This window comes from Macaca nemestrina, chromosome 20, assembly GCF_043159975.1.
Source record: "Macaca nemestrina isolate mMacNem1 chromosome 20, mMacNem.hap1, whole genome shotgun sequence".
In the NCBI taxonomy this organism is placed as follows: Eukaryota; Metazoa; Chordata; class Mammalia; order Primates; family Cercopithecidae; genus Macaca; species Macaca nemestrina.
This window is the reverse complement of record NC_092144.1, coordinates 63926305-63953086: the sequence shown is the minus strand read 5'-3', so window position 1 is coordinate 63953086 and position 26782 is coordinate 63926305. Positions and strand designations below refer to the sequence as shown.

The 26782-nt window shown below is 53.3% G+C and overlaps 1 protein-coding gene across 1 annotated transcript; it reads right to left on the bottom strand.

Moving 5' to 3' along the window:
• Positions 1–1689: 1689 nt before the first annotated feature.
• On the bottom strand, positions 1690–26782 carry LOC105497021 (protein kinase C gamma). Its single transcript, XM_071087767.1, has 18 exons — positions 26315–26782; positions 25785–25816; positions 24742–24824; positions 19236–19347; positions 18980–19111; positions 17489–17645; positions 16685–16819; positions 16251–16338; positions 15935–15964; positions 11546–11698; positions 11027–11215; positions 9474–9565; positions 9317–9379; positions 9048–9186; positions 6307–6387; positions 4658–4765; positions 2897–3037; positions 1690–2648 (listed from the first exon to the last, which is right to left on the bottom strand). Exons 1-18 carry the CDS (start codon positions 26482–26484, stop codon positions 2460–2462), a joined length of 2094 nt encoding a protein of 697 aa, XP_070943868.1. The 5' UTR covers positions 26485–26782; the 3' UTR covers positions 1690–2459.

Below are 26782 nucleotides of genomic sequence, written 5' to 3'. Positions count from 1 at the left end.
CCACCCCCCGCGCCCGCGGCCTCACTCGGCGGACGGAGCCGGGAGCAGGAACCGGCGGCCGCTCATTGGCTACTGCGGAGGAGGGGAGGGGCGGGGAGGGAAGGGGGGAAGGATGCAGCGAGGGAGGGAGATGGGCCTTGAGGATGGGGGAGGCAGAGAGGGAGAGAGAATAGAAACAGAGGCAGAGAGCCCGAGAGGGGCAGAGGCACAAAGAGAGACAGGGCAGAGAGAGAAAGTCACGCCGAGACCTTGAGGCCGAGAAGTCCAGGGACTCAGGTCTGGAGACTGAAGGAGACACAGAGACAGAGAGAGATAAGGAGGGAGAGAGACAGAGTTTAGGACCACCCCTCACCACCTAGGCGCAGAGATTCTGAGGCCCGGGAAGTGGAGAGGTCAGAGACCAGAAAGAGACAGAAAGAGACAGGGGGACGCCCAGAGGCCTGGGGCTGAGAGATGCTGAGACCCAGAGACCTTGAGCTTGGAGAAGAGACAGAGGCGGAGAGAGAGAGACAGACAGAGAGAGAGAGAGAGAGACTCTGAGAAGGAGAGACAGCAGGGACAATCCTGGGGGTCCCCTGACGAGGACTGGGGCTCTAGCCAGGCCTGGGGCGGAGCCTGGGGTCTGGACGACTGCAGGAGGCGGGAGGGGGCGTCCCGGGCCGGGGTCCCTACAGCAGCGGGCGGGCGCAGAGCGGAGTCGGGTCCTGCAGCCGCCGCGGAGCCGGGAGCCGGGCCAGCCCACCCCCCCCCCCCCGCCGTGATGTCAGCGGGGCCACTCTTAAAGGGGCAGGCCGCCCGCCGAGGGTCGGAGCGGGGGCTGGGGCTTGCGGGCACGGGATGGGGGTGTCGCGGCGGTGATGGGGGAAAGACGGGAAGCCCCAGCATCCAGCTGGACCGGGACATAGAAACCCAGGAGCCTGCAGGGAAGAAGAAGTGCCCGGGTCCGCAAGGAAGCCTACGAAGCTTTGGGGCTCAGTCCCCTCCAAACACACAGACAAGGCACTCCGCTCCGCTGGTCTGGCCCTGTCCGGAGACTACATTTCCCATCAGCCCTGGCAGCGAGGAGCCGCACTTGGGGGAAGGGTCTGCCGCGGGGCCTGCTGGGAAATGTAGTGCATCTGCACCGTCCCCGGCACTCCCCAGACTTGCAAGTGGGTCAAGGGAAAGAGGCCCAGAAGGCGCGTCTGGCTGCCGTGTGCCTCCGTCACCGATCCCTAGGCTCACGGGTTCTGGCCGGTTTTGGTTGCTCTGACGAGGGGATCTCTTCCTCTGATCGGGTCTCTAGGTCTCTCAAGAGGAGGCGAGACTGTGATCTCCCCTCTTGGGAAGGACTTCTCCCCAGTGTCTGAGCCTGGGTGTGCATGTGAGCTTGCGTGGCTGCTGTGGTGAACACGGACGAGCTGGGTCTCTGCGCCGGGGTCGCCACCTGGCACTCCCAGTGATCTCCGTGCCCCTCTCTCACTGTGCACTGTCGACGTTGGTGCCCTCTGTGATATTTTCTCTTCCTGTCTGTCCGGGTCTCCTGCCTGTGTGTGTGCGCTTTTCTCTGCTTGCTCCCTTGCTGTGGGTGTCTCCCCTCTCACTTTGTAGGTCTCCATGCTTTCCGTCTCTGTTTGTTTCTATGGACAGTCACTGTCCCGCCTCCACACCCCCTTCATTCTCCAAGCTTACAAGAAAATATCCAAACACTTCAGCATCAGCATCCCAAATTTATTCTCCAGCAGCTGTGGCGGGGTGGGAGAGGCTAAGGGAAGAGGAGGGGAGGAGGAGAGTCCCAGAGAGTGGCAGGCACTGGGGAGGGTTGGGGTGGGTCCGAGCCAGACAGGAGCCATGCACGGCAGGCAGGCTGCGGGGAGCAGTGATGGCTTCGGGATGGGGAAGTCTAGAACAAAAGCTGATTGGGAGCCGCTGGGGGAAGAATCCTCCATATATCCCAGAAATCCCCAGAGCACAGCAGCGGGACGTACTGGAGGAGGGGGGCATGCCTCCCACTCATCTAGAACTGGAGTGGAGGCGGTGGGGGGCGGGCCTCGGAGGCTGAGGGTTGTTCTGGAACCTGAGTCTGGAACAGCCAACCCCGTGAGGCTATTTCCCCAGGGGCGGGGTCTGGGGGGAGGCATAGAACTACCAAGATGGAGTCTCGAACCCCATGGAGTTGGGGATGGTTAGTGGTGTGGTGGTGTCTCTGGACCCGATTGGGGCAGAGTCCAGAATGCTAAGGTCGGGGAGAATATCGGGCTCCGCTCAAGTCTTGAACGCGGGACGGCTGTAGAGGCTGTATGGAGTTTAGAAGGCCAGGAACGCTCAGGAGGGGCGTCTCGAACCCGCGCGGGCAGAGCCGGAATGCTGGGGTGCAGGATCTAGAATGGGGCAGGAGGTGTTGAAGTCGGGGGTGAAGTGGGGGCTGCCGCCAGCACGGCGGAGGGGGCGTTGGAGACACCTAGTGGCGGCGGGTGAGATTACATGACGGGCACAGGCACTGGGCTGGTGGGGCTGCGGGCATCCGGATGCACGAAGTCGGGGTTCACGTAGGTAAAGCCCTGGAAATCGGCCTGGTCGATGCTGGCCAGGACTAGGCGGTCTGGAGGGGTCAGCGCTGGCGCCGCCCGCGTGAAGAACTTGTCAAAGTTCTCGCCGCTGCGGCCACACTGTGGGAGACGTGGGGGAGGGAAGGTTAAGCAGCTCCAAGGGTTCCTCGCGTGCCCCTGAGTACCCCGGTCTCATCTCCTGTCTCGTGCAGAATCTCTATGCATGCTTCACGGTCTCTGCACCTCCTTTTGTAGGGGGCGGCAGGGCTCTGCAGAGGGAGCCCCACCCCCACATACAGGTATATTGAGACCCACGGGAACCCCACCCCATTAGGGACCAAGTTTTTGTTGCCTGGAGGGTGACTGACCGGGCGGGGTCTGAAAGGAGGCGGGATCTCCAATCGTTCCAGCCGTTCCCAGTCAATCCAGCGGAAAAAGCCATGTGCACGGATGGTAGGTTCCCCATCAGGCCCTGAGCCCAGGCGCTTCCCTGGGTGCTTGGTCAGGAACTGTGGGAAACACAGAGAGAGACAGATAGACAGACAGACAGACAGACAGACAGAGTCCCAGACAGGGAGACCCAGAGAACGAGGAAGAAATAGACAGAGACAAGCAGATGGAGGAACCAAGAGACACAGGCATGAGACCCAGAGAGATAAGAACAGCCAGGGGAAACAGGCAGAGGGAGGGAAGAAGGGAAAAGAAAGGGGAGAGAAAGAGAGGCAGAGAGAGAGAAGACGACGACGAACAAGACAAAGAGAGACAGAGAGATAGATGCAGAGAGAGACGAGAGAAGAGAGGAAGAGGGACAGAGAGAGAGAGGAAAAGAGAGACAGAGAAGGCGAGAGCGAGAGAGAGCGAGACAGAGAGAGAGAGAGAGAGAAAGAGGAAGAGGGAGGATACATGACAATGGGAGTAGACGAAATTCATACCCAGAGACCCAGGGACACAGAAACAGAACAAATCAGGGTGTGAGGTTGTGAGGGGCAGAGAACCCAAGAAAGAGGAAAGATATGGGAAGGATCCCAGAGGGAGAGGGAAAGGAAGAGAATGAAGGAGATGGCAAAGGGGAGAGGGAAAGGGGGTAGGGGGAGAGAGGGAAGAGGAGAAGGAAGAGGAGAGAGAGGGGTAGGGGGAGGGAGGGAAGGGGAAGAGTGAAGGAGAGAGGGAAGTGGGTAGGGGGAGGGAGGGAAGGGGAGAGGAGACAAGGGGAAGAGGAAAGGAATGGGGAAAAGAGGTTGCAGACTCAGAGAAAGGGGGAAATAGAAATTCAGAGGGTGGTACAGACACCCCAGGTGAGAAGACCCAGAGAAGGGAGGAGACAGAGGAGACCCAGGGGACAGAGATTCAGAGAGAGAGAAGGATAGAGACCCAGGAAACACACACCCAGAGGGAGGAATAAAGACCAAATATGGGGACAGAGACCCAGAGAAAGGGGAGGACAGAAAGCCAGCAGGAGAGGACGGTGAGATGCAGTGTGTGTATGAGAGCAGACACAGGAGGGAACAGAGACGGGGGTGGGGTGGGGGGGGGTTGGACAAAGGCCCAAAAGTGTAGATGGAGATACAGAAGGAGACAAAGAGAAAAGGAAGAAACACAGAGAGCCCCGTCATATGCAGATGGAGGGGAGGTATAAGGCAGAAACCAGAGAGACCGTCAGGGAGATGCAGAGAGAGCAGCTAGACGCATAAGGTGCTGACATGGGCTGAAAATCTGCTATGGGCCAGATGCTTTCTTCTGTGTCAACTCCATAACCCCTGAAGAGAGTTAAGCTCACAAAGTTTTGGTGAGTCACCCAAGATCCCACAGGAAGAAAAGCTGCAGAAGTTGGGTTTACCTGACCCACCCAGTTCCGGAAAGACAGACCCTGGACTTTCAGCACTTCCTGCAAGCAGGGAGCTGGGGAGTGGGTGTCACAGACAAGGATGGGACAGAGGCCATCTCCAGGCCTGGTGGCAAGAGGGCCAGAAACCACTGTTCTAACAAAAACCTGTGTATTATATCAACTTTTCCAACAGATGGAAATAAAGTGACTTCAGGAATGAGAGCCTTTTTCTAATAGGCACAGAGACAGCAATGGGGTGTGTGGATTGTGAGCCTGGAGAAGCTGGGAGTCAGGGGGCTCTCACCCCCTTGCAGATGGCCACGGCTTCCCGGGAAAGCGACTTGGGGTAGGTGACAGTTTGTTCCATGATGGCCTGAAACAGCTCCTCTTCGTCCTCCCCATCGAAGGGAGGCTATGAAAGTGGAGGGGATAGAGTCAGAGACTTGCCCAACTGCCTTTCCCCAAACCTTCCACACCCTCCTCACCCCACCGTGAACATACCTGACCCATCACACCCCCACATACACACCCGACCACACCCTCAGGAAAGACCGAACCAAACCACCAAAGCTTGATCTCTCTCCTTCTCAGGTTCTCTCATTTCCTATCTCAGATGCCTCAGCTCTGTGCATCTCTGTACTATTCTGCCTCTTTTTATCTGCTATGTAAGTCGGCAGGGTGTTAATTACACAACATGTCCGTTAAATAGAAGAGAGGAAAAACTGCAGGAAACACTCTAAAAGCGTTCTCCTGGTTGGATGAGTGGTTCACAGTCTTCTGAGGTTACAAAAAAATGATACCAGGCATTATTTTTTTTCTTTCCTTTTCTTTTCCTTTTTTTTTTTTTTTTTTGTTTTGTTTTGTTTTGTTTGTTTTTTTAAGTAGAGACTAGGTTTCACCATATTGGCCAGGCTGGTCTCAAACTCCTGACCTCAAGTGATCTGCCCACTTCAGCCTCCCAAAGAGCTGGGATTACAGGTGTGAGCCACCATGCCCAGCCAAATTTTTTTTAACTTCTAACTAAAATTTAGCATTCCCTTCAGTTATGAATGCAGGCAGCAGCAGTGCTTGTGGCTTCATTATCAATAGAAATCACAGGTATTTTCTCATCACATGAGAGTTGCAGATATTTCAAATTATTAGCCATTGCTACTTCAAAATTACTGTGAGAGCTCCTTTTAACTTTATTACCATTAGAACCTACTACTTAATGAATAAGAAATTGCACATATGTCCATATTCCAATTTAAAATATTTAGACAACTGTATACATTTAATTTAGTTGGTTGTTAGATTCAATTAAATTTTAAAAGTTTTGGTGACTATCTTTCAAAATAATTGATTTCCTTTGTTTGTTTGTTTGTTTGTTCTTTTGAGATGGGGTCTTGCTCTGTCACCTGGTCTGGAACACAGTGGCATAGTCATAGTTTAATGTAACCTCGAATTCTTGGGGTCAAGTGACCCTTCTGCCTCAGCCTCCGCAGTAACTGGGACTATAGGTGCCCACTACCATAGCCAGCTAAGAAGATGATCAAGAGGGTGGCACCCAATCTTTTTTAGCTTTAGTACACTCAGCAGTCCAGGAATCCAATCAAGCTGATTTAGAATGTATGTAATTGTCTAAGCTCACACAGCCAGTAAGTGGCAAAGTGAGGATTTGAACGTTGGTTTTCTGTGTATGTATTATTCTATTTTGTGCACTGAAAAAGATTCTTCTGAGAAGGGATCCATAAGCTTAACCAGACTGCTACTTTAGCATCTAGGGAGAAAGAATCCATGGTACAAACAAAACAAAACAAAAAACCTGGTCTACAGTAAGACAACACTTCAGAACCATGGACAGCGCTATTCGGGCACAACCTTCCAGGCTCCTTTCTAACCCGCTCCTCCTGAGATCCAGGTGCCCCACTCTGCCTCTTTTAGCCAAGCCAGCTTCTCCCCACCTTCCCTTACCTGTCCTGCCAACATCTCATACAGCAGAACTCCAAAGGACCACCAATCGACAGACTTCCCATAGGGCTGGTAGGCAATGATCTGGGGGAGGTGGAAGGCAGGTAATCACGATCCATTCTTTAAGAAGCCTAGGACCCCTCTGGCCTCAACCCCTGGGAGCGCTACCCACTTTAAGTGCTTTCAGCACAAGCTCTTCCCACTCTGAATATTTATTTCGTCGGATGATTTTTTTTTTTTTTTTTTTTTTTTTTGAGATGAAGTCTAGCTCTGTCGCCCAGGCTGGAGTTCAGTGGTGCGATCTCAGCTCACTGCAAACTCTGCCTCCCAGGTTCAAGCGATTCTCCTGCCTCAGCCTCCCCAGTAGCTGGGACTACAGGCGCCTGCCACCACTCCCAGCTAATTTTTTTGTACTTTTAGTAGAGACGGGGTTTCACCGTGTTAGCCAGGATGGTCTCAATCTCCTGACGTCGTGATCTGCCCGCCTCAGCCTCCCAACGTGCTGGGATTACAGGTGTGAGCCACCGCGCCCGGCTGGTCAGGTGATTTTTTGTTTCATTTTGTTTTTTCAACAGGATCTCACTCTGTTGCCCAGGCTAGAGTGCAGTGGTGTGATCACAGCTCACTGCAGCCTCAACTTCCCAGACTCAGGTAATTCTTCTACCTCAGCCTCCCAAGTAGGTGGGCTACAGGTGTGCACCACCACACCTGGCTAATTTTTGCACTTTTAGTGGAGAGAGGACCTCACTATATTACCCAGGTGGTCTCAACTCCCGGACTCAAGCAATCTGTCTGCCTCAGCCTCCCAAAGTGCTGAGATTATAGGAGTGAGCCACCACGCCCAGCCTCCACTCTGAATATTCTGGCCAGGGATCTACCTTTTGGAATATTCTGGAAACAAAGCATACCTACTTCAAACATTCATTTGGCCTCAAATAGAAACACTACCTAAGGTCCAAGTCACTAGTTGCAACCACCTAGAATATTTGTGTCAGAGTCAGGAATATGTCTGTAGTTTTTGTTTTTGTTTTTTTCTTTTTCTTATTTTCTTTGGAGACAGAGTCTTGCTCTGTCACCCAGGCTGGAGTGCAGTGGCAGGATCTCAGCTTGCTGCAACCTCCGCCTCCTGGTTTCAAGGAATTCTCCTGCCTCAGCTTCCTGCATAGCTGGGATTACAGGCATCCGCCACCACGCCCCGCTAATTTTTGTATTTAGTAGAGACAGGGTTTCACCATGTTGGCCAGTCTGGTCTTGAACTCCTGACCTCATGATCCACCCACCTCAGCCTCCCAAAGTGCTGGGATTATAGGCGTTAGCCATCACGCCCGGCTATGTGTGTAGTTTTCAAATTTTCTTTTCTTTTTTCCTTTTTGAGATGGAGTCTCACTCTGTAGCCCAGGCTGCAGTGCAGTGGTGCAATCTTGGCTCACTGCAACCTCCACCTCCTGGGTTCAAGTGATTCTCCTGCTTCAGCCTCCTGAGTAGCTGGGATGACAGGCACACATCACCACATCCAGCTAATTTTTGTATTTTTAGTAGAGACAGAGTTTCACCATGTTGGCTACGCTGGTCTTGAACTCCTGACCTCAACTGATCCGCCTACCTCAGCTTCCCAAAGTGCTGGGATTACAGGCATGAGCCACCATGCCTGGCCTCAGTTTTCAAATTTTCTACAGATGATTCTGATTGCCAGCCAGGTTTTGTGATCACTGACGTTGATTATTTGGGCACAAGTCAGGCACGTCCTCCCAAGTAGCTGGGACTACAGGCATGTGCTTTATCCATTTATATGTACGTTCAGAACATCAGCCCCTCCCCTTTAACAAAGTCAGGTAATACCCCACCCACTTAAAATTAAAATACTCATAGGACAGCATTTGCTGTCCCAGAACCTTAGGGATCTCACCCTGCCCTTTTTGTGTTCTTTTTTTTTTTTTTTTTTTTTTTTTTGAGACAGGGTCTCACTCTGTTGCCCAGACTGGAGTGCAGTGGTGTGATCTCAGCTCACTGCAACCTCCACCTCCCGAGTTCAATCAATTCTCCTGCCTCAGCCTCCCAAGCAGCTGGGTTTACAGGCACTCACCACCACGCCTGGCTAATTTTTGTATTTTTAGTAGAGACGGTGTTTCACCATGTTAGTCAGGCTTGTCTCAAACTCCTGACCTCAAGTGATCCACCCGCCTCAGCCTCCCAAAGTGCTGGGATTACAGGTGTGAGCCATCGCGCCTAATCCTGCCCTCTTAAAAAATGCAGCACAGAAGTCCAACCCACTTAGATCAGAGAACCACGTACAACACTTAGGAAATAAGCTTCCATCCAACGGAATACTCCAGGGAGAGCCCTGCCCAGTTAAGAGTATTCAGGACATAGTCCAGACATGTTCAGTGTTGGCAGGGGACAGGCCACACCCACTCAGAGTACACTAGAAATCGCTTGCACCTTGTCAGAAGGGTCCAGGATCAGGCCCTACTCGGAATTCCTACAAGCTGGTCCCACTCTCCTGGAATGTTCACCCACAGGTGCCGCCCACCTTACCTATTTAGAGACCCAGCTGGGCCCACCTGGCAGGCTCAGTGCACAAGCTCACCTGTGCTGGAGGCTGGAGGAACGCCTGGCTGGGTAAGAAGGCCACAACGCACGACAAGGCCCGAGGGTCAGGCCTCCCCCCGCGATGAATACTGGACCATCAGCCACACCCTCTAAGGGATCTCAAAGCGTGGCCAGACCAGCAGGGTTGGGGTTACCTCCGGGGCTATGTAGTCCGGGGTCCCGCAGAAGGTGCGGGTTGTCGTCCCGGGGAAGACGTTCTCCTTACACATGCCGAAGTCAGTGATCTTGATGTGTCCCTCAGCATCCAGCATCACATTGTCCAGCTTCAGGTCCCTGGACGAAGCGGGGCGGGTAGGGTAGGAATTGCAAGAAGGGTTGAGTTCAGCAGTCTGGAGCCGCATATTCAAATCCCTTCCCTTCCAGGGGCGTGATTTCCTCCGTGGAAAGTCCTGAGGCTGCTCACCTGTAGATGATGCCCTGATTGTGAAGGAAGAAGAGGCCGATGGCGATTTCTGCTGCGTAGAACCTGGAGGACGGGGTGGGTGAGGACGTCAGAGGGTCAGTGGCTGGACCCTGCCCCCTTCCGCCACCCCGTCCCTTCTCTGTTGACCGAGACTCACGCTGCATGGGGCTCCTTAAACTTGCCCAGCTGTTGAATGTGGTACATCAAGTCTCCCCCGGTGACGTACTCCATCACGAAATACAGGCGGTCCTGCGGAGGAGTGCATGGGCTTAGAGGCGGGACTCATCTACCCGGGGTAGGAGAAGTTCTTTCCTGATCACTCAGGACAGATGTGGAAGGTTCTGGATGCACCCAACCAGAAATCAGAGCACCTAGCCACATCCCTGGAAGGGCCCTAAGGTGCTAACCCTGCTACCTCAGAATCTCCACCCGCCAGACCACTCCCAGCTATCAGACCACCTGTTCTGGCCCCGCCTTCTCAGAATGAAGACTGAAGCCCACCTTTCGCTCGAAATCTGGGGACACCAAAATCTCTTTCCACAGCCACTCACACACATATGCAATTCTGGCTTCATACCAAGACTCAGAGTTGCGGCCGGGTGTGGTGGTTCACACCTGTAATCCTAGCACTTTGGGAGGCCGAAGCGTGTGGATCACCTGAGGTCAGGAGTTCGAGACCAGCTTGACCAACCTGGTGAAACCCGGTCTCTACTAAAAATACCAAAAATTAGCCGGGCGCAGTGGCGGATGCCTGTAATCGACAGAATTGCTTAAACCGGGAGGTGGAGGTTGCAGTGAGCCAAGATCGCGCCCTTGCACTCCAGCCTGGGGGACAAGAGCGAAAATACGTCTCGGGAAAAAAAAAAAAAAAAGGAATCAAAGTTGCTCACATATAAATTTTAATCCAGGTAGCTGGCCACGTTCACTCAGAGTCCCTGGAAGTAAAGTCACGCCCTCTCAAAATCCTGCAGGTTCTGACTCTCTGCCCCTACGTCGCAATCCTAGGGAAGTGCCCTGTTTCTGATGTGTCCTTCAGTCAGAATCCAAAAGTGATGACCCCGTCACTCGGAGCCCAATTCTGGGCAGGCCCACTAGGAACGCACTTTCCTCCGCTGTGCTCCTTTGCTCAAAATTCCAGAGCACTGGCTACACCCAATTAAGACCAAGCTCCCCAGGGAAACAGGCATCTGGCCACTCCCCCCAGGAGCCCATCCAGCTGGCCACGCCCCCAAGGAGCTCACCGCCTGGCCACGCCCCCTAGGAGCTCATCCGCCCGGCCACGCCCCCCGAAAAATCTACCTGCCTGGATACGCTCATTCATAATGTCATCTGCCTGGCCACGCCCTCAAGGAGCCAATCTGCCTGGTCACGCCTATTAATGATGCATCGCCTGACAAAGTCCGCCCTCCAAACTCCCGAAAGATTTCATCCGCCTGACCACGCCCCGCGAGGAGCCCCTCCTCCTGGCCACGCCCCCGATGAGTCCCTCCGCCTGACCACGCCCAACGAGGACCCCTCCACCTGGCCACGCCCCTCGAGGGGCCCTTCCGCCTGGCCCCCGAGGAGCCCATCCTCCTGGCCTCGCCCACTCAGAGAGTACAAGGTTCTGTTGCCTCGCCCTAAACTCAGAATCCCAACGCAGATGCCGGATCTGTCCAGAACTGGATGAGGCAGGGCCCCGAGGCCAGCCTCCGCCCCCTCCATCCTTACCGGGGTCTGGAAGGTGGAGTGGAGTTGGGTGAGGAAGTGGGGCCGACCGCCAGGACCCCGGCCCCCCAGCGCCAGCACGCGTTTCTCCACCAGCGTGCAGTCCACGTCGTCATCCTGGACGATCACGTCCTTTTTCAGGATTTTGATGGCGTAGAGCTCATCAGAGCCTCTGCGCTCGGCCAGCATCACCTATGCACACAGTTCCAAAAGGGCCAGTCCGTGTTGGGAACCCAGTGGTACAGGACCTGCCCCCTTCCTTTCAGGGACGCAGGGAAATGGGATCCCAGGTCCTCCCTCCATCTCTTAAGGGACTGACAGCCCTGACTTGCCGCCTGCCCCCTCAGGGAGAGTGTCCGCATCTCTAAACCTCTCCTCTCCAGGAACCTGAACGGCCCAGCCTAACCATATTTGAAGATGCAGGAGCCCAGTGTCTTCCCACCCCTACTTCCTCCCTAAGAACCAGAAATCTGACCTCCCCGCAGACATCCTCCCTTTCCCCCGGAACCCCAGGAATCCAACCTTCCCAAAACTGCCTTTTCCTAGAACCATGAGGAAGCTGAAGTCGGAGATGTGCAGACGTCCTGGGCTTGCCCCGAAGAAGCAGCGCTTGGGGTCAGTGGGACTAGGGGAAGGGGAGGGGATGGGAGAGGAAGAGGGGCCCATCCGCACCCGCTGTGGAAAGGAGAAAGAAAGTGCCAGAGGCAGTTAGACCTTATACAGTGATAAAGAGATGCCCCCCGAGAGAGACAGCACCCAAGAAAGAAAAGGATGAGACTAGCTAGAGAGAGGAAAATGGCCACCCTCCTATTCCATCCTTGGCTTAATTTTCTCTGACTCCCATAGCCTGGAGGGTTTATTTATTATTTAACAAACACTTAGATCTCTCTGTCTCTCTTTTTTTTTTTTTTTTTTTTTTTTAGTAGATGCTTATATGCTATCTCCCGAAAACCCTGCTATCGTTTCCATTTTACAGAAGAGGAAATTAGCACAGAGACGTTAAGTAACTTGCCCCAAGTCACACAGCAGGTAAAGAGCAGAGCTAGAAACGAAACCCAAGCAGTTCAGCTCTAGAGTCTGGTTGCTCTTAGCCTCTAAGCCGGAATCGCCTAGAGGGTTTGGTAAAACAGATTGCTCGGTCCCAGTGCCAGATTTTCTAACTCTATAAATCTGGGATGGGACGTGAGAATTGGTATGCGTAAAAAGCTTCTGGGTGACATGGGTGCTGCCAGTCCAGGGAGCACTCCTGGCTTTCAGCTAAGGTCCCTTCTCTACCTTTTCCTGCCTTGGCCCCCCAGGGAGGGGGCCCACGACTAAGCTGCTGTCACAGCTTCCACACTTGTCCCTCCACATGGACGGCTGCCCTTTCGAATGCATTCTCTACTCAGCAGGCACAGGAGCCAATTTAAAAATAAATAAACCAGGTCATGTCTCCCCTATGCTTGTAAACCCTTTAACTGCTCTGTCTGTGTTAAGATTTTGTTCCATGTGACTTGCAGAGCCAGGCTGTGACTGACCCTGCAGGTTGTTCTTCTCTCTCCTGGGGGCTCCATGATCTAGCCACCCTGGCCTGACACACGCTGTCCTCCCTCCCTCCTCGGGGCCTCTGGATATGCTGTCAGGTCTTTCTGTAAAGCTTTCCCCTCCCCTTCCCTCCTAGTTGCCTCCCAAACACCCTTTAGACCTTGACTCAAGCATCACTTCATAGAGGCCATGCCTGACTTTTTAAACTGGGTCAGATGCCTCTCTTACCACCCCTTGGTCACCATGGACAGCACCTTCCTGGCACTTTTATTCTTAGTAATTTACATCTATCTGTGTGACTATCTGCTTTCTGCCTGTGAGCTCCCTAAGGCAGGGGTCTGCTTTGTTCGCTAAGACACAGTAACTCTGCCTACATCATTGAGGCTACATAAATATTTGTTGAGGGCCAGGTGTGGTGGCTCATGCCTGTAATCCCAGCACTTTGGGAGGCTGAGGTGGGCAGATCACCTGAGGTCAGGAGTTCAAGACCAGCCTGGCCAACATGGCGAAGCCCCATCTCTACTAGAAATATAAAAATTAGTAGGACATGGTGACACATGCCTGTAGTCCCAGCTACTTGGGAGGCCGAGGCAGGAGAATCGCTTGAACCCAGGAGGCGGAGGTTGCAGTGAGCCGAGATCGCGCTACTGCATTCCAGACTGGGCGACACAGCGAGACTCTGTCTCAAATAAATAAATACAGAATAATAATAATAATAATAATAATAATATTAATGGCTGTTTCTGTTTGCTGTGTTGTTAGCCCCGTACTTAGCTCAAGGTTTGGCACATAGTTGGTGTTCACTGGTAATATTAAGTGGTGCCTGCTGAACTGTGGGAGAGCACTGTGAACCACAACAGGCACACACTCCCTGCCCCTAGGCCTTTGCCCACCTTCTGCCCTGCTGGGTTTCTTGGGTTTGCATGGGAGGATCATCCCCGCTGATCTCAAAAGACTCTACCTCTTTGGCTCAGAATTTCCTCCCGCTGGTACCCTTGTCTCCTGCAGAGCCTGTTCTCCAACTTAACTTTGCAAAAGGATCACCTGAGGAATTAATTTCGTATGCAGACATTTGAGGCTTCAGAGAGACCCTCACTCAGTGGGTCTGCAGAAAGGCCGGGGAATATGCTTTTAAAAGCAAGCACTCTAGGAATTCTGATGCAGATGAACCCCTACACGGAACATTTAAAACTCGGGGGAAAGTTTCTGTAAGAGTCCAGGGAAGACTATAGCATGTAGTTGCTGTTGTTGAATCTTGAAGATTCTTGTCTTTCTTTTTTTTTTTTTTTTTGGGGGGGACAGTGTCTCCCTCTATCACCCAGGCTGGACTGCAGTGGAGCAATCTTGGCTCACTGCAACCTCCGCTTCCCGGAATCCAGCAATTCTCCTGCCTCAGCCTCCCGAGTAGCTGGAATTACAGGCACCTACCACCACACCCGGCTAATTTTTGTATTTTTAGTAGAGATGGGGTTTTGCCATGTTGGCCAGGCTGGTCTCAAACTCCTGACCTCAGTGATCTGCCTGCCTTGGCCTCCCAAAGTGCTGGGATCACAGACATGAGCCACGGCGCCCGGCCTATCATATGCTTATATATTTTGTTTGATGTCTTCCTCCTGGTGTAAATCCCATGAGGAAGGGAACTTTTTTTTTTGTTAGTTCTTTCCCTGCTCTCTCTATATCCCCAGTGAGTAGAGCCACGCCTTGCACACAGAGACGCTCTGTAAAGTATTTTTTGAAAGGGTAAATGAGGGAGAGAGCATTACTTCCTTCTGCCTGAAAATCTGGTCTCTCCTTTGGGAAATCCCGCCCTTCCACCAGGTCTCACCTCTCTGGGAAGCTTTCTCTGACTCAGGCTGTGCCAGGGACGCCCCAGTGCCTGAGGCTATCTCCATTACAGCAGCATTGCTCCTCGTTGTGAATGTCTGGGTTTGTAACTTTGTCCTCCACTAGAAGAAGAGCTCCCCCAGGGAATGGCCTGATTCTATTCCCAGAACAGGGTCTGGCTTATGACACCCTAGAAAATGGGTATTCGTGACCGGGCGCGGTGGCTCAAGCCTGTAATCTCAGCACTTTGGGAGGCCGAGATGGGTGGATCATGAGGTCAGGAGATTGAGACCATCCTGGCTAACACGGTGAAACCCCGTCTCTACTGAAAAATACAAAAAACTAGCCGGGCGAGGTGGCGGGCGCCTGTAGTCCCAGCTACTCGGGAGGCTGAGGCAGGAGAATGGCGTGAACCCGGGAGGTGGAGCTTGCAGTGAGCTGAGATCCGGCCACTGCACTCCAGCCTGGGCGACAGAGCGAAACTGTCTCAAAAAAAAAAAAAAAAAAGAAAGAAAGAAAATGGGTATTCGTCTGGGTGTGGTTGCTCACGCCTCTAATCTCAGCACTTTGGGAGGCCAAGGTGGGCGGATCACTTGAGGTCAGGAGTTCGAGACCAGCCTGGTCAACCTGTTGAAACCCCATCTCTGCTAAAAATACAAAAATTAGCCAGGTGTGGTGGTGCGCTCCTGAAATCCCAGTTACTCAGGAGGCTGAGGCAGGAGAATCACTTGAATCTGGGGGGCGGATGTTGCAGTGAGCCGAGACTGCACTACTGCACTTCAGCCTGGGTGATGAAGCGAGACTCTGTCTCAAAAAAAAAAAAAAAAAAAAAAAAAAAAGGTATTCGATGAGTGAATGAATGAATGGAGAGATTAAGGTCATCATGCTTGATAGATTTTTTAAAACTCAAGAATCGGCTGGGCATGGCTCACGCCTGTAATCCCAGCACTTTGGGAGGCCAAGGCAGGCGGATCACCTGAGGTCAGGAGTTTGAGGTCAGCCTGGCCAACATGGTGAAATCCCGTCTCTACTAAAAATACAAAAAACTTAGCCGGGTGTGGTGGCGGTCACCTGTAATCCCAGCTACTCAGGAGGCTGAGGCAAGGGAGTTGCTTGAACCTGGGAGGTGGAGGTTGCAGTGAGCCGAGATTGCACCATTGCACTCCAGCCTGGGCAATAGAGCGGGACTCTGACTCCAAAAAAGAAAAACACCTCGAGAATATCAACTCAGGTGTCACCTCCTCAGGGAAGTTCTCCCTGACCACCCTCCCCGAGGCTGTGTTAATGCCTCCTCTAGGCCTCTTCAGTGCCCTGGGCTACCTCTAATTTAGCACATCTTCCTGTATTTTAAGTATCTGTGACTGTGTCCCTACCTTGGGGAGTTGCCTGAGGGTCAGATTCACCTCTGGATCCTGGATTATTCAGCAAGCACAAGACAGACCTAGCGCAAATGTGTGCTCAACTCGTGTGTGTAGAATTGAAGACAGAAGTCAGAGGAGGGATAAGAAATCAGACACGCAGGCTGAAACTGCCTCCATTCAATGCCTTGGTTGTTCTACTCACCTCATACAATTCCAGGGGGTAGTTACAAGCCTGGGAGAAAAGAAAGAGAGAGTCAGGGTCCCAAGAGAGGCAAGGGATCGCCCTAGAGCTGGGGCTGGTGGCCCGTAGTACCCTCAAGCCATGGCAATGGATAGGAACTATAATTCCCAACAGACCCTGGGGCTCGAGTCCCCTAGAAGAGCAGAGGAGGGAGTCCTAGGGTCTTCTGGGAACTGTAGTCCCAGGACCAGCAGGCACTCAGGGGTGGAAGGAAAGGCCAGCTCTGAACTATGGGAGGCTGGGCTGGGCTCCCCTGAGGAAGCCGGGGTCTGGGTACCTCAAACTTCTGGAGGAGGCTGCAGTTGTCAGCATCGGCCACCGGCACATTGTAATACTCGCCCTCCTCCTGGTTCAGTAACTTGTACCTGACATACAGACGGAGACCAGAGGCGGACAGCGGGGACGGGGCACCCATGGGAGAGGCAAAGACATTGGAAGGGAGGAAAGAGACACAGAGAGACGGACACAGAGATGGAAGAGAGAAAGAGTGAGATAAAAAGAGAGGGAGAGGGAGAAAGGGAGGTGAGAAGGAGAGAAGAAGAGATACAGAGAGAGAGAGAGAGAGGTGTGTGTGTGTGTGTGTGTGTGTGTGTGTGTGTGTGTGTGTGTGCTGGGAGGTGTAGGGAAGGACAGTGGCCTGGAGGAGAGACCACACACAGATGGAGATGGTAATATTGCGCTCCATCCCCAGGCCCCAGCCCTGCTCCTCACCAGCCATCCACTGGCGCCTTGAGCAGCTCTGAGACGCCAAAGGACATGGCACCCATGAAGTCGTTGCGGGAGGTCCGGTCCCAGTCCCACACCTCCACGCTGAGCCGGCGCTCCACATCCCCAGGCTTCAGGTTGCTGCAGGAAGGTGGGGTGAATGGGGTGCGGGGCCAAGCTCATGGCTCCCTTCGGTTCCCCATCCTTGGTGCTAAAGGTGGGGGCAAACCCAGGCAGCTGGGGTTCCTCTCCTGCTTTGTCTGTCTCCGACCTCTGACCTTCCCAGTGGGGCTCTCTCCCCAGCTAGGGCTTTGGGGCCTGAAGTAAACCCGGAGAGCTCTTCCCTCCCTTCTTCCTGCATTCTCCGCCCTTCCCATCCCTGTCTCTTGTCTCTCGAGATCTCTCTCTGAGTCTCTGCACCTTTCTCTCCTCTCTGGGTCTCTGTCGCTGTCTTTCTGTCAGCTGACCTCTGTCTCCCTGCCATCCCTCGTCTTCTCCCCTCCCTCTCCCTCTGTGTCTCTCTTTGGGTTTCTGCCTCGTCTGAGGCTCTCTCTTCTCTCTCTCATCTCTGTCTAACTCTAAAGTTGGGGGCTTCAATGGAGACTAATTATACAGTGGTTTGGCTGTCTCTGTTTCTGTATCTCCATTCCACTCCCTCAATCGCTCTATTCCTTTTTCCCACCATCATCTTCTGCCTTTTCTGGGTTCCCTCTATCCTAACCCCTCCCATCAGCTGCTCTCTGGGGACCACTAGGACCCTCAGATCATTCTCTGTCAGCTATCATTGCCTTCCCTGCACCCCAGACTCACAACACAAAGGTCTCATTCCACACAGGATTTAGCGTGGCTTTCACCGTTCGGGTTTTCTGTTTCGTCAGGTTCCGAGGGTCTGGGATGAGCTTCAGTTTCACATAGGGATCAGAGAGACCATTGGGGTCCATAGGAATAAGGTTACGGGCCTCACCAACTAAATGGGAAGTGAGGAAGAGCGTGATGGGTTAGATATCCAGGAAGGGGCTCCCAGCCCTCCTCCAGTCAGCAGTCAAGAGTTCCAAGCTCTCAGTCTCATTTCTCATGACTTCTTACCTCTCCAGTACCCAGAAGACAGGGCATAGAGCCCTTTCCCCAAACAGTGACCCCGAAATCAGACCAGAGCCCTTCTCTCCATTAGGAACCAGAGTTTGGACCCTGGCCATGTCACCAATACTGAACCTCAGCCTACCTCAGAACCAGGTACTCACCCTTCTCAAGATGCTTATACCCAGAAAGCCATTGCTGGGCGCAGTGTCTCACACCTGTAATCCCAGCACTTTGGGAGGCCGAGGCAGACAGATCACCTCAGGTCAGGAGTTCGAGACCAGCCTGGCCAGCATGGTGAAACCCCGTCTCTACTAAAAATACAAAAATTAGCTGGGCACAGTGACACACACCAGTAGTCCCAGCTACTCAGGAGGCTGAGGCAGGAGAATTGCTTGAATCTGAGAGGCGGAGGCTGCAGTGAGCTGAGATCGCCCTACTGCACTGCAGCCTGGGCAACAGAGTGAGATCCCATCTCAAAAAACAACAACAACAACAAAATAGCCAGATGTGGTGGCGGGCACCTGTAATCCCAGTTACTCTGTAGGTTGAGGCAGGAGAATCCCTTGAACCCGGGAGGCAGAGGTTGCAGTGAGCCAAGATTGCACCACTGCACTCCAGCCTGGACGACAGAGCAAGATTCCGTCTTAATAAACATAAAACAAAAACAAGAAAGAAAGCCATTGGCCAGATGCGGTGGCTCACGCCTGTAATCCTAGCACTTTGGGAGGCCGAGGCGAGCAGATCACCTGAAGTCAGGAGTTCGAGACCAGCCTGGCTAACATGGTGAAACCCCGTTTCTACTAAAAATACAAAAACTTAGCAGGGCATGGTGGCAGGCGCCTGCAATCCCAGCTACTTGGGAGGCTGAGGCAGGAGAATCGCTTGAACCCGGGAGGCGGAGGTTGCAGTGAGCTGAGATCGCTGCTCCAGCTTGGGCAACAAGAGCGAAACTCTGCCCTCCTCAAAAAAAAACAAAGAAAGTCAAAGTCATTAACAGGCGCTGAAAATTGCAAGAGGCCAGGCTGGTGGCGGAGCTTTGAGCCAAAAGGGGCGTGGCGGGGTGTGCAGGGCCTTTGGGGTGGGGTCGGAAGTGTGGGCGTGACTATCGAGAGAGGCGTGGCCCCATCTTTGGGGTGGGGCTGGGCCAGCACAAGTGCCTTGGGTCAGCCTCGCCTCACACTTGGGGAAGGGGCGGGGCAAGGCGAGGGGGCGGGACCTCACCCGTTATGTGGATCTCATCTGCAGTGGGAGCCCGGATCTCCAGCTGCAGGCGCCCGCGGCGCTCGGTGTGGTCCACACCGCACAGGGAGGGCACGCTACGCACACAGCGCCGGTGCACGTTCATCTCGCAGCCTGCGGGAGAAAGCTGCGGGTAGCACCTCAGGCCCCGCCCCCAAGCCAAGCCTCCACCCCCCACCCCATCCCGGGCATTTCCCAGGCGCTTTGGAAGGGCCCTGGCAACGCCCAGTTCACTCACAGGAGCATTTCATGCCCTGGTGCACAAGCCCGTACAGGAGGGAGCCACAGTGGTCGCAGAAGGTAGGGCTGCTGTAGCTATGCAGGCGGAACTTGTGCTTGTTCCGGGGGTCCTGGGAGCAGAGAAGACTGGCTTAGGGGGCGTTGGGAGGGTCCTAAAACCCCAGGGGAGGAGCCCTTTTATCTTTTCCTCCTGCCTTACTCTCTAGGTCATCCTGAGACTCCATCTTTTTCTCTCCATGTACCAATAATTGAACACCTGCTGTGTGCCAGGAACCGTTCTTGGTGTGGGGACCCAGCATTAAACAAATGAAAAAAAAAACCTCTTTGTCACATGGAGTTTACTTCCTAGTGGAGGGAGACAGAATGTAAACATGGTAAATAAATAAAACATATAGTTTGATGGTTGGTAATGGGTGCTCTGGAGAAAAATGAGACAGGGATGGGGACCACCAGAAGTTGGGGGATTGAAATTTTAAATACGGTGGTCCTGGCCGGGCGTGGTGGCTCATGCCTGTAATCCCAGCACTTTGGGAGGCTGAGGTGGGCGGATTGCCTTGAGCTCAGGAGTTCGGGACCAGGCTGGGCAACATGGCAAAACCCTGTCTCTACTAAAAATACAAAAATTTGGCGGACATGGTGGTGCACGCCTGTAATCCCAGCTACTCAGGAGGCTGTGGCATGAGAATCGCTTGAATCCAGGAGGCCGAGGTTGCAGTGAGCCAAGATTGTGCCACTGCACTCCAGCCTGGGCGACAGAGCAAGATTCTGGCTCAAAAAACCAAACCAAAACAAAACAAACAGTGTGTGGTGGGGAGGCCTCGCTGACAAAATGGTATCCAGGCAGAATGTGAAGGAGGCAGGAGCTTCCAACATCCCATAGTTCCCATCCCCCCAACTCCCACAAGTTAGTATTTGAGGACTTGTGGGCCACCCTGAACCCCAGCTCATTCACTGGCAGCTTCTGCCAGTGTCCACATGGTATGCTTTCTCTGAGCTCCAGGTGGAATGGAGAACATGACCCCTCAGTTATAACAGGAACCCAGCAGGCCTAAATAAAATAATTGGTGTATAAAACACAGCTGTGCCTACCATGTTAGACGCTCCCAATACTATTACTCTTCCTGTGGTTATTATTAGGGATTTTATTGCAGTTCCTACATAGCCCTGAATTTAAGTAAGAGCTAGGCCACTTCTCAGTTGTGTGATTTGGGGCAAGTTCTTTCCTAATTTTGAGCCTCAGCATCCTCCTCTGTCAAGTGGAAATAAATAATCTATATTTTGAAGCAATGCTAAATTTCCAGAGTCCCTTAAACACGAATGCAGGACATCAGTGAAGCTTCTCCTTCTCCCCTGCCACCCTCTACCCCTGGGACAATATCTGCTTGTTAAATAACTTGATTCTAAGAATCCATTAAAAGGATTATCACAGGGTGAAAATTTAGGCCATTCTTGGATTTTCATTTATGTTAGCGGGGTTTCTAGTTTGAATATATATTTGGGTAGAGGAGGGTGTTGGCAGTTTCCAGGATCCCTTTCAATGTGCTGAGCTTCTAAATGTCTTCCACTGACCCTAACTCAAAGGGTTCCTGCCGCACTAAATAAGATGCTGTGTATGAAGGCTCTCAGCAGGGTGCCTGACACACAAGCCATCCACAGACAGAGGCTGCTGTTCTTATTCTCAAAAGTGAACGTCACTGTTAAAAAGGAGACAGCACGGAGGCCCTGGTTACATACATCAGAGTTCAAATCTTGCCTCTACCCCCTACCCAGCTAGGTGGCCTCACCACGCCTGCCCCTTTTCAAAGCCTCAGGTTTACCGTCTGAAAAGTGGGGCCATGTGCCCTCCCTGAGGACTAAATGAAATCATACTTGCCAAACCCTTAGCACATCTTAAGCTCTTGATCCATGTTCTTTTTTTTTTGAGATGGAGTCTCACTCTGTCACCCAGACTGGAGTGCAGTGGTGTGATCGCCGCTCACTGCAACCTCTGCCTCCCAGGTTCAAGCGATACTCCTGCCTCAGCCTCCCAAGTAGCTGGGACTACAGGCTTATGCCACCAAGCCCGGCTAATGTTTTGTATTTTTAGTAGAGACGGGGTTTCACCATGTCAGCCAGGATGGTCTCAATCTCCTGACCTCATGATCCACCTGCCTCAGCCTCCCAAAGAGTTGGGATGACAGGCGTGAGCCACCGTGCCCGGCCGAGGCATGTTACCTTGCTTTGTTTTTTTGTTGTTGCTTTTTTTGAGACAGACTTTTGCTCCTGCTGCCCAGGCTGGAGTGCAGTGGCACAATCTCAGCTCACCGCAACCTCCGCCTCCTGGGTTCAAGTGATTCTCATGCGTCAGCCTCCTGAGTAGCTGGGATTACAGGTGAGCACCACCACGCCCAGCTAATTTTGTATTTTTAGTAGAGACGGGGTTTCTCCGTGTTGGTCAGGCTGAACTCGACCTCTCGACCTCAGGTAATCCGCCCACCTCGACCTCCCAAAGTGCTGGGATTACAGGCATGAGCCACTGCGCGTGGCCTGCATGTTACTTTTAAGAAGATCAACTGCTGGCAATGAATCACTTGAACCCCGGAGGTCAAGGCTGCAGTGAGCAGTGATCGCACATTGCACTCCAGCCTGGGCAACAGAGTGAGACCCTGTCTCAATAGTAAAACAACAAAACAAACAAAAAAACCAAGTGCTGCAGAGGAAAGATCTCCTCCTCACTATTCACTTGTTTCCTCATTGGTCATAATAATAATTTTAACAATAACAAAAGATAATATTTTGGCTCTTGCTATGTGTCAGAGACCATCCCAAATGTCTGACTCACTAAATCTTCGAACCAATCCATAGTGAGCATAATTATTATCTCCACTTTACAGACAAGGGATTCAAGAAGTGCAGAGAGGTAAATTAACTCAGGAAATGTCACAGAACCAAAAGTGGTGGAGCTGGGATTCAAACCAGATAGGGACAGGAAAAATATCTAACTTAACCACATGAGCTGTTGTGTGGATCCAATCCTATACTGTATATAAAATACTTGAGGCCAGGTGCAGTGGCTCATGCCTGTAATCCCATCATTTTGGGAGGCTGAGGCAGGAGGATCGAGTAAGACCAGGAGTTGAAGACCAGCCTGGGCAATATAGTAAGTGAGACTCCATCTCTACAAAAACATTTTTTTAAATTAGCTAGGCATTGTGGTTTGTGCCTGTAGTCCCAGCGACTTGGGAAGCTGGGGCAGGAGGAGAACTTGAGCCTGGAGAATTCAAGCCTGCAGTGAGCTATGATCCCATCACTGTACTCCAGTCTAGGTGACAGAGCAGGACCCTGTCTCAAAAAAACACAAAAATCAGCTGGGTGCAGTGGCTCATGCCTGTAATCGCAGCAGTTTGGGAGGCCAAGGTGGGTGGATCACCTGAGGTCAGGAGTTCAAGACCAGCTTGGCCAACATGGTGAAACCCTGTCTCTACTGAAAATATAAAAATGAGCCGGGCATGGTGGCACATGCCTGTTCTAGTCCTAGCTCCTCGGGAAACTGAGGCATGAGACTCGCTTGAACCTGGGAGGTGGAGGTTTCAGTGAGCCGAGATCGCACCAGTGCACCCCAGCTTGGGCAACAGAGTGAGACTCCATCTAAAAAATACCCCAAAAGCAAACAAAAAACAAAAACAAAAAAATCTTTTTTCTTTTTTCTGAGACAAAGTCTCGCTCTGTTGCCCAGGCTGGAGTGCAGTGGCGTGATCTTGGCTCACTGCAACCTCCGCCACTCAGGTTCAAGCAATTCTGCCTCAGCCTCTGAGTAGCTGGGATTACAGGCGAAAAACCAGAAAAATCTTGATGAGTGTACCCAACGAGGATTGGATACATCAGACTTAGTCTGGTGTTGGTGGCGGAGGTGAGTGAATGAGGCGGGTCATCAATCACATACACGTGCTGGTAGACAGTGGTGTTCAATATATGTTCTATGAAGTCACATCTTCTATGTAGACTTCTGTTATTTTCGGCTGATAAGCTGGTAAAACGCCTCATGGACTTCTGTGGATCTCTCTCTCTCTCTGCCTCTCCATCTGTACATCATAAAACTGTCTCCAATCTTGTGTCAAACCCTGGGCGAAACTCTGAACCCACCCGACTTCAAAATAAGCCAGGAAATGTCCAGATGTGTGCTGTCCCACTCGGTGGCCACTAACTACATGTGGCTGTTTAAATTTAAGTCAATGTGGCCAGGCGCGGTGGCTCACGCCTATAATCCCAGCCCTTTGGGAGGCTGAGGTGGGTGGATCATGAGGTTAGGAATTCGAGACCAGCCTGGCCAACATGGTGAAACCCCATCTCTACTAAAAAAACAAAAAAATTAGCCGGGCGTGGCGGCACGTGCCTGTAGTCCCAGCTACTCAGGAGGCTGAGGCAGGAGAATCGCTTGAACCCAGGGAACGGAGGTGGCATTGAGTCGAGACTGCGCCACTGCACTCCAGCTTGGGCAACAGAGCAAGACTCCATCTCAAAAAATAAAAATTAAAAAAAAATAAATAAACGTAAGTCAATTCAAATGACATGAAATGGAATTTCTGTTCCTCAGCCAGAGTCGCCCTGTTTCAAGTGCTCACTGGCTACATGGAGCTGGTGGCTGCCTATTGGACAGTGCATGTACAGAATGCTTCCGTCACTGTAGACAGTTCTGTTGGTCAATGCTAGATCATCAGCCCCATTTTATAGGGGAGGAAACTGAGGCTCAGAGAGAAAGCAGAAAAGAGAACGGGGATGGGCACTCAGGGTTCACTGGTCTTGTGAGCCTCTGATGGAGAGAGAGGGTTTGGGGAGAGGCTGTGTGTCTCTGCATGCTGCCCATCTGTGATGACAGGGGCATCCGTACACGCACGCACATGTGTGCAAGTGTACTGTGGGACTTCCCTGGGTCTCTTCTCAGCATCTCCTAAGCTGTTGTCTGTATCCACCATTTTCTATTTTAGTCTCTCTCTCCAGGTGTCTTTGTCTCCGTCTCTTGGATTTTCTCTGTCCATCTTTTGGTGCCTCCGAATTCCCCTCTTTCTCCCTGGTTCTTTCTCTGCTCCGTCTCTCTCTCTGCCTCATCTTCAATCTCTCCTGGGTCTCTGTCTTTTTCTGTGACTCTGTTCCTCTTCCTGAGATTGCCTCTGTCTTATGTTGGGATCTCCGCACCTGCATTGGTATTTTTCTCTGTGTGCTCCTCAGCTCTCAATTTTTAAATCCCTTCATCCCTGGATCACAGCCCACCCCCAGCAGTACCCATCTTCAGTCTCCTCACCCCGGCCTCCTCTCTGTCCCCCACCTGTGTCCCCAGCCTGTCAGTCCCCCTCGCATTCCCCCTTTCCAGGCCAAGGGCAAGGAATCTGGGCCAAATAGCTCCCCCTATCTCTCCAGCCCCCCTCCCCTCCCAGCCATAAAAATAGCAGGAGAAATTGGGACGGACGCCGAGGGGGTGAGGGCGGGGGCGCGGCCCAAGGAGGAGAACCAGGTGTCCGGGCACTCACGTCCGTCTGGGGGCCCTTCCCAGCGCCTGGACACTCGAAGGTCACAAATTCGTGGCATCGTCGATGAACCACAAAGCTGCAGACTAAAGGTGAAAATCAGAGACACAGATGGAGGCATGGATCGATCCAGAGGGAGACCCCAGCGGACAGAAAATTGGAAAGAGAGAGCAGAACTCGGAAACAGAGAAAACCAGAAAGAGGGATCTCAACACAGAGAGTCCAACAGAGAGAAAATCGGAGGCCAGAGAGAGAAGCAGGAGACAGAAACCCAAGAGATAGGTTCAGAGGCAGAAACAGAGACGCAGAGACTCACAGAGAGACACAGAGCACAGAGCCCAGGGAAGGGAGATGGAAAAAGAGAGAAAGAAAATAAGATCCCATTGACAAACAGACACAGGCCCACGGACCGAGATCAGAAAGCGAGGAGAGAGGCAGACAGATTCAAAGAGCAAAAACCGAAATATCTTCAGACGCAGCCCAGGAAGCAGCAACTTGGGCAGAAGTGAGTCTGGGGGCGCTGTGCCGGCCCGCCCCCCACCCTGACTCACTCTGTTCTCAGCAGTGGCAGCTGGTGCTCAAGGACTCGCCCCCCTCTCCCGCCCCCCAGAACTGCCGGCCCCGCCCGGCCCCCACTCGCCCATCGGTGACCCCACCCGGCCTGCCCCTGCCTAGGACGGCTGGTGTTGTCATGGCGACAGCAGTCTGGGGTGGGGGGGGCTCTGACTTTGCATCTCCAGCCCCCTCCCCCTTCCCCCCTTCAGCTCCCCTTTTCCAAATCTCCCTGTTCCCATGGCAACAGATTCTCCAAATATCTGTCCCCACCTGGAGCCGGCCGAGGGAGGGGCCCCCAGCACCACCTCCGCGGTGGCCCCACCATCAGAGCTCCCTCCCCGCCACAGGCTGTGTGTCTGCCACACCCCCCGCCCCGGGCTCCCCCGCGCCTCTCTGGGGACCAGAGAACACGTGTGTCAAGCAGCCTCAGCTGTGAGGGCCCAGCCTCCACCCGCCTGAGGGTCCCAGGAGCCCTGGTCCCCAGTTCTTACCTTGACATTGCAGGCCTTGCTTTCCGATACCCCTGGAAAAGTCAGGGATCCTAGGTCAGTGCAGAAAGGGGTACCTGGACCCCCAACCTCTGCGAGCCACAGGGGGCCTGCGGTCTCTGACCCTCCTCCCACAGGGCCCAGGTGTCCAAGCCCCGGCCGCCTCCTCTTTCTAGAACCCAGGAATTTTGGCCCCCAGCCCTTCTTCCCTTAGACCGGAGTTCAGCCCCCGGTTTCTTCCTCCTTCAGACCCAGGAATCCAGGCTCCCAGCCCCCCAGCCCCTTCCTCCCTCATACCCAAGACTCCAGGACCTCCGTCCTCCAGCCTCCTCCTCCCTCAGACCCAGGACTCCAGGAACCAGCCTCCTCCTCCCTCAAACCCAGGAGTCGAGGCTCCCAGCGTTCCCCGGCCATCCTAGAACCTGGGAGTCGGGGCTACAGCCCCCTCCTTCTTCCTTCCACAGGGGTCGGCGTGACAGGGGTCTGCACCCCTAGTCCCCTCCTCCCCCAGTCCCCTAGCCCCCTTCCCTCACCAGATGAAGTCGGTGCAGTGGCTGCAGAAGGTGGGCTGCTTGAAGAAGCGAGCGGTGAACTTGTGGCTCTTGACTTCGTGGACCACCTTCTGCCTCAGAGCCCCCTTTCTGCAAAACAGGGGCCGGGGTCCCCCCTCTGAATCGCCTCCGCCGGGGCCCAGACCAGCCATGGCCCCAGACACGTAGCAGGGACCAGGATCCTGCCTTTCTTGGGGGAAACAGGTGGAAGGGAAAGGAGCCGGAGACTCGAAGGATCAAAGGAGCCACAGGGAAATTCCGAGGTGGGTAGGAGAGGGGCAAGGCACCTCCAGGTGCGGAGCGCGCCAGGCAGGGAGCGGCACCCCCGGGTGCGCCGGCTCCGCCAGGGGGAGCGGGCGAGTGGGGAGGAAGAGCCAAAGGCACGGCGCCGGGAGCCGGAGGCACGGGCGGCGGCGGTGGGAGCTCCAGCTCCGGCACCTGCTGAAATGT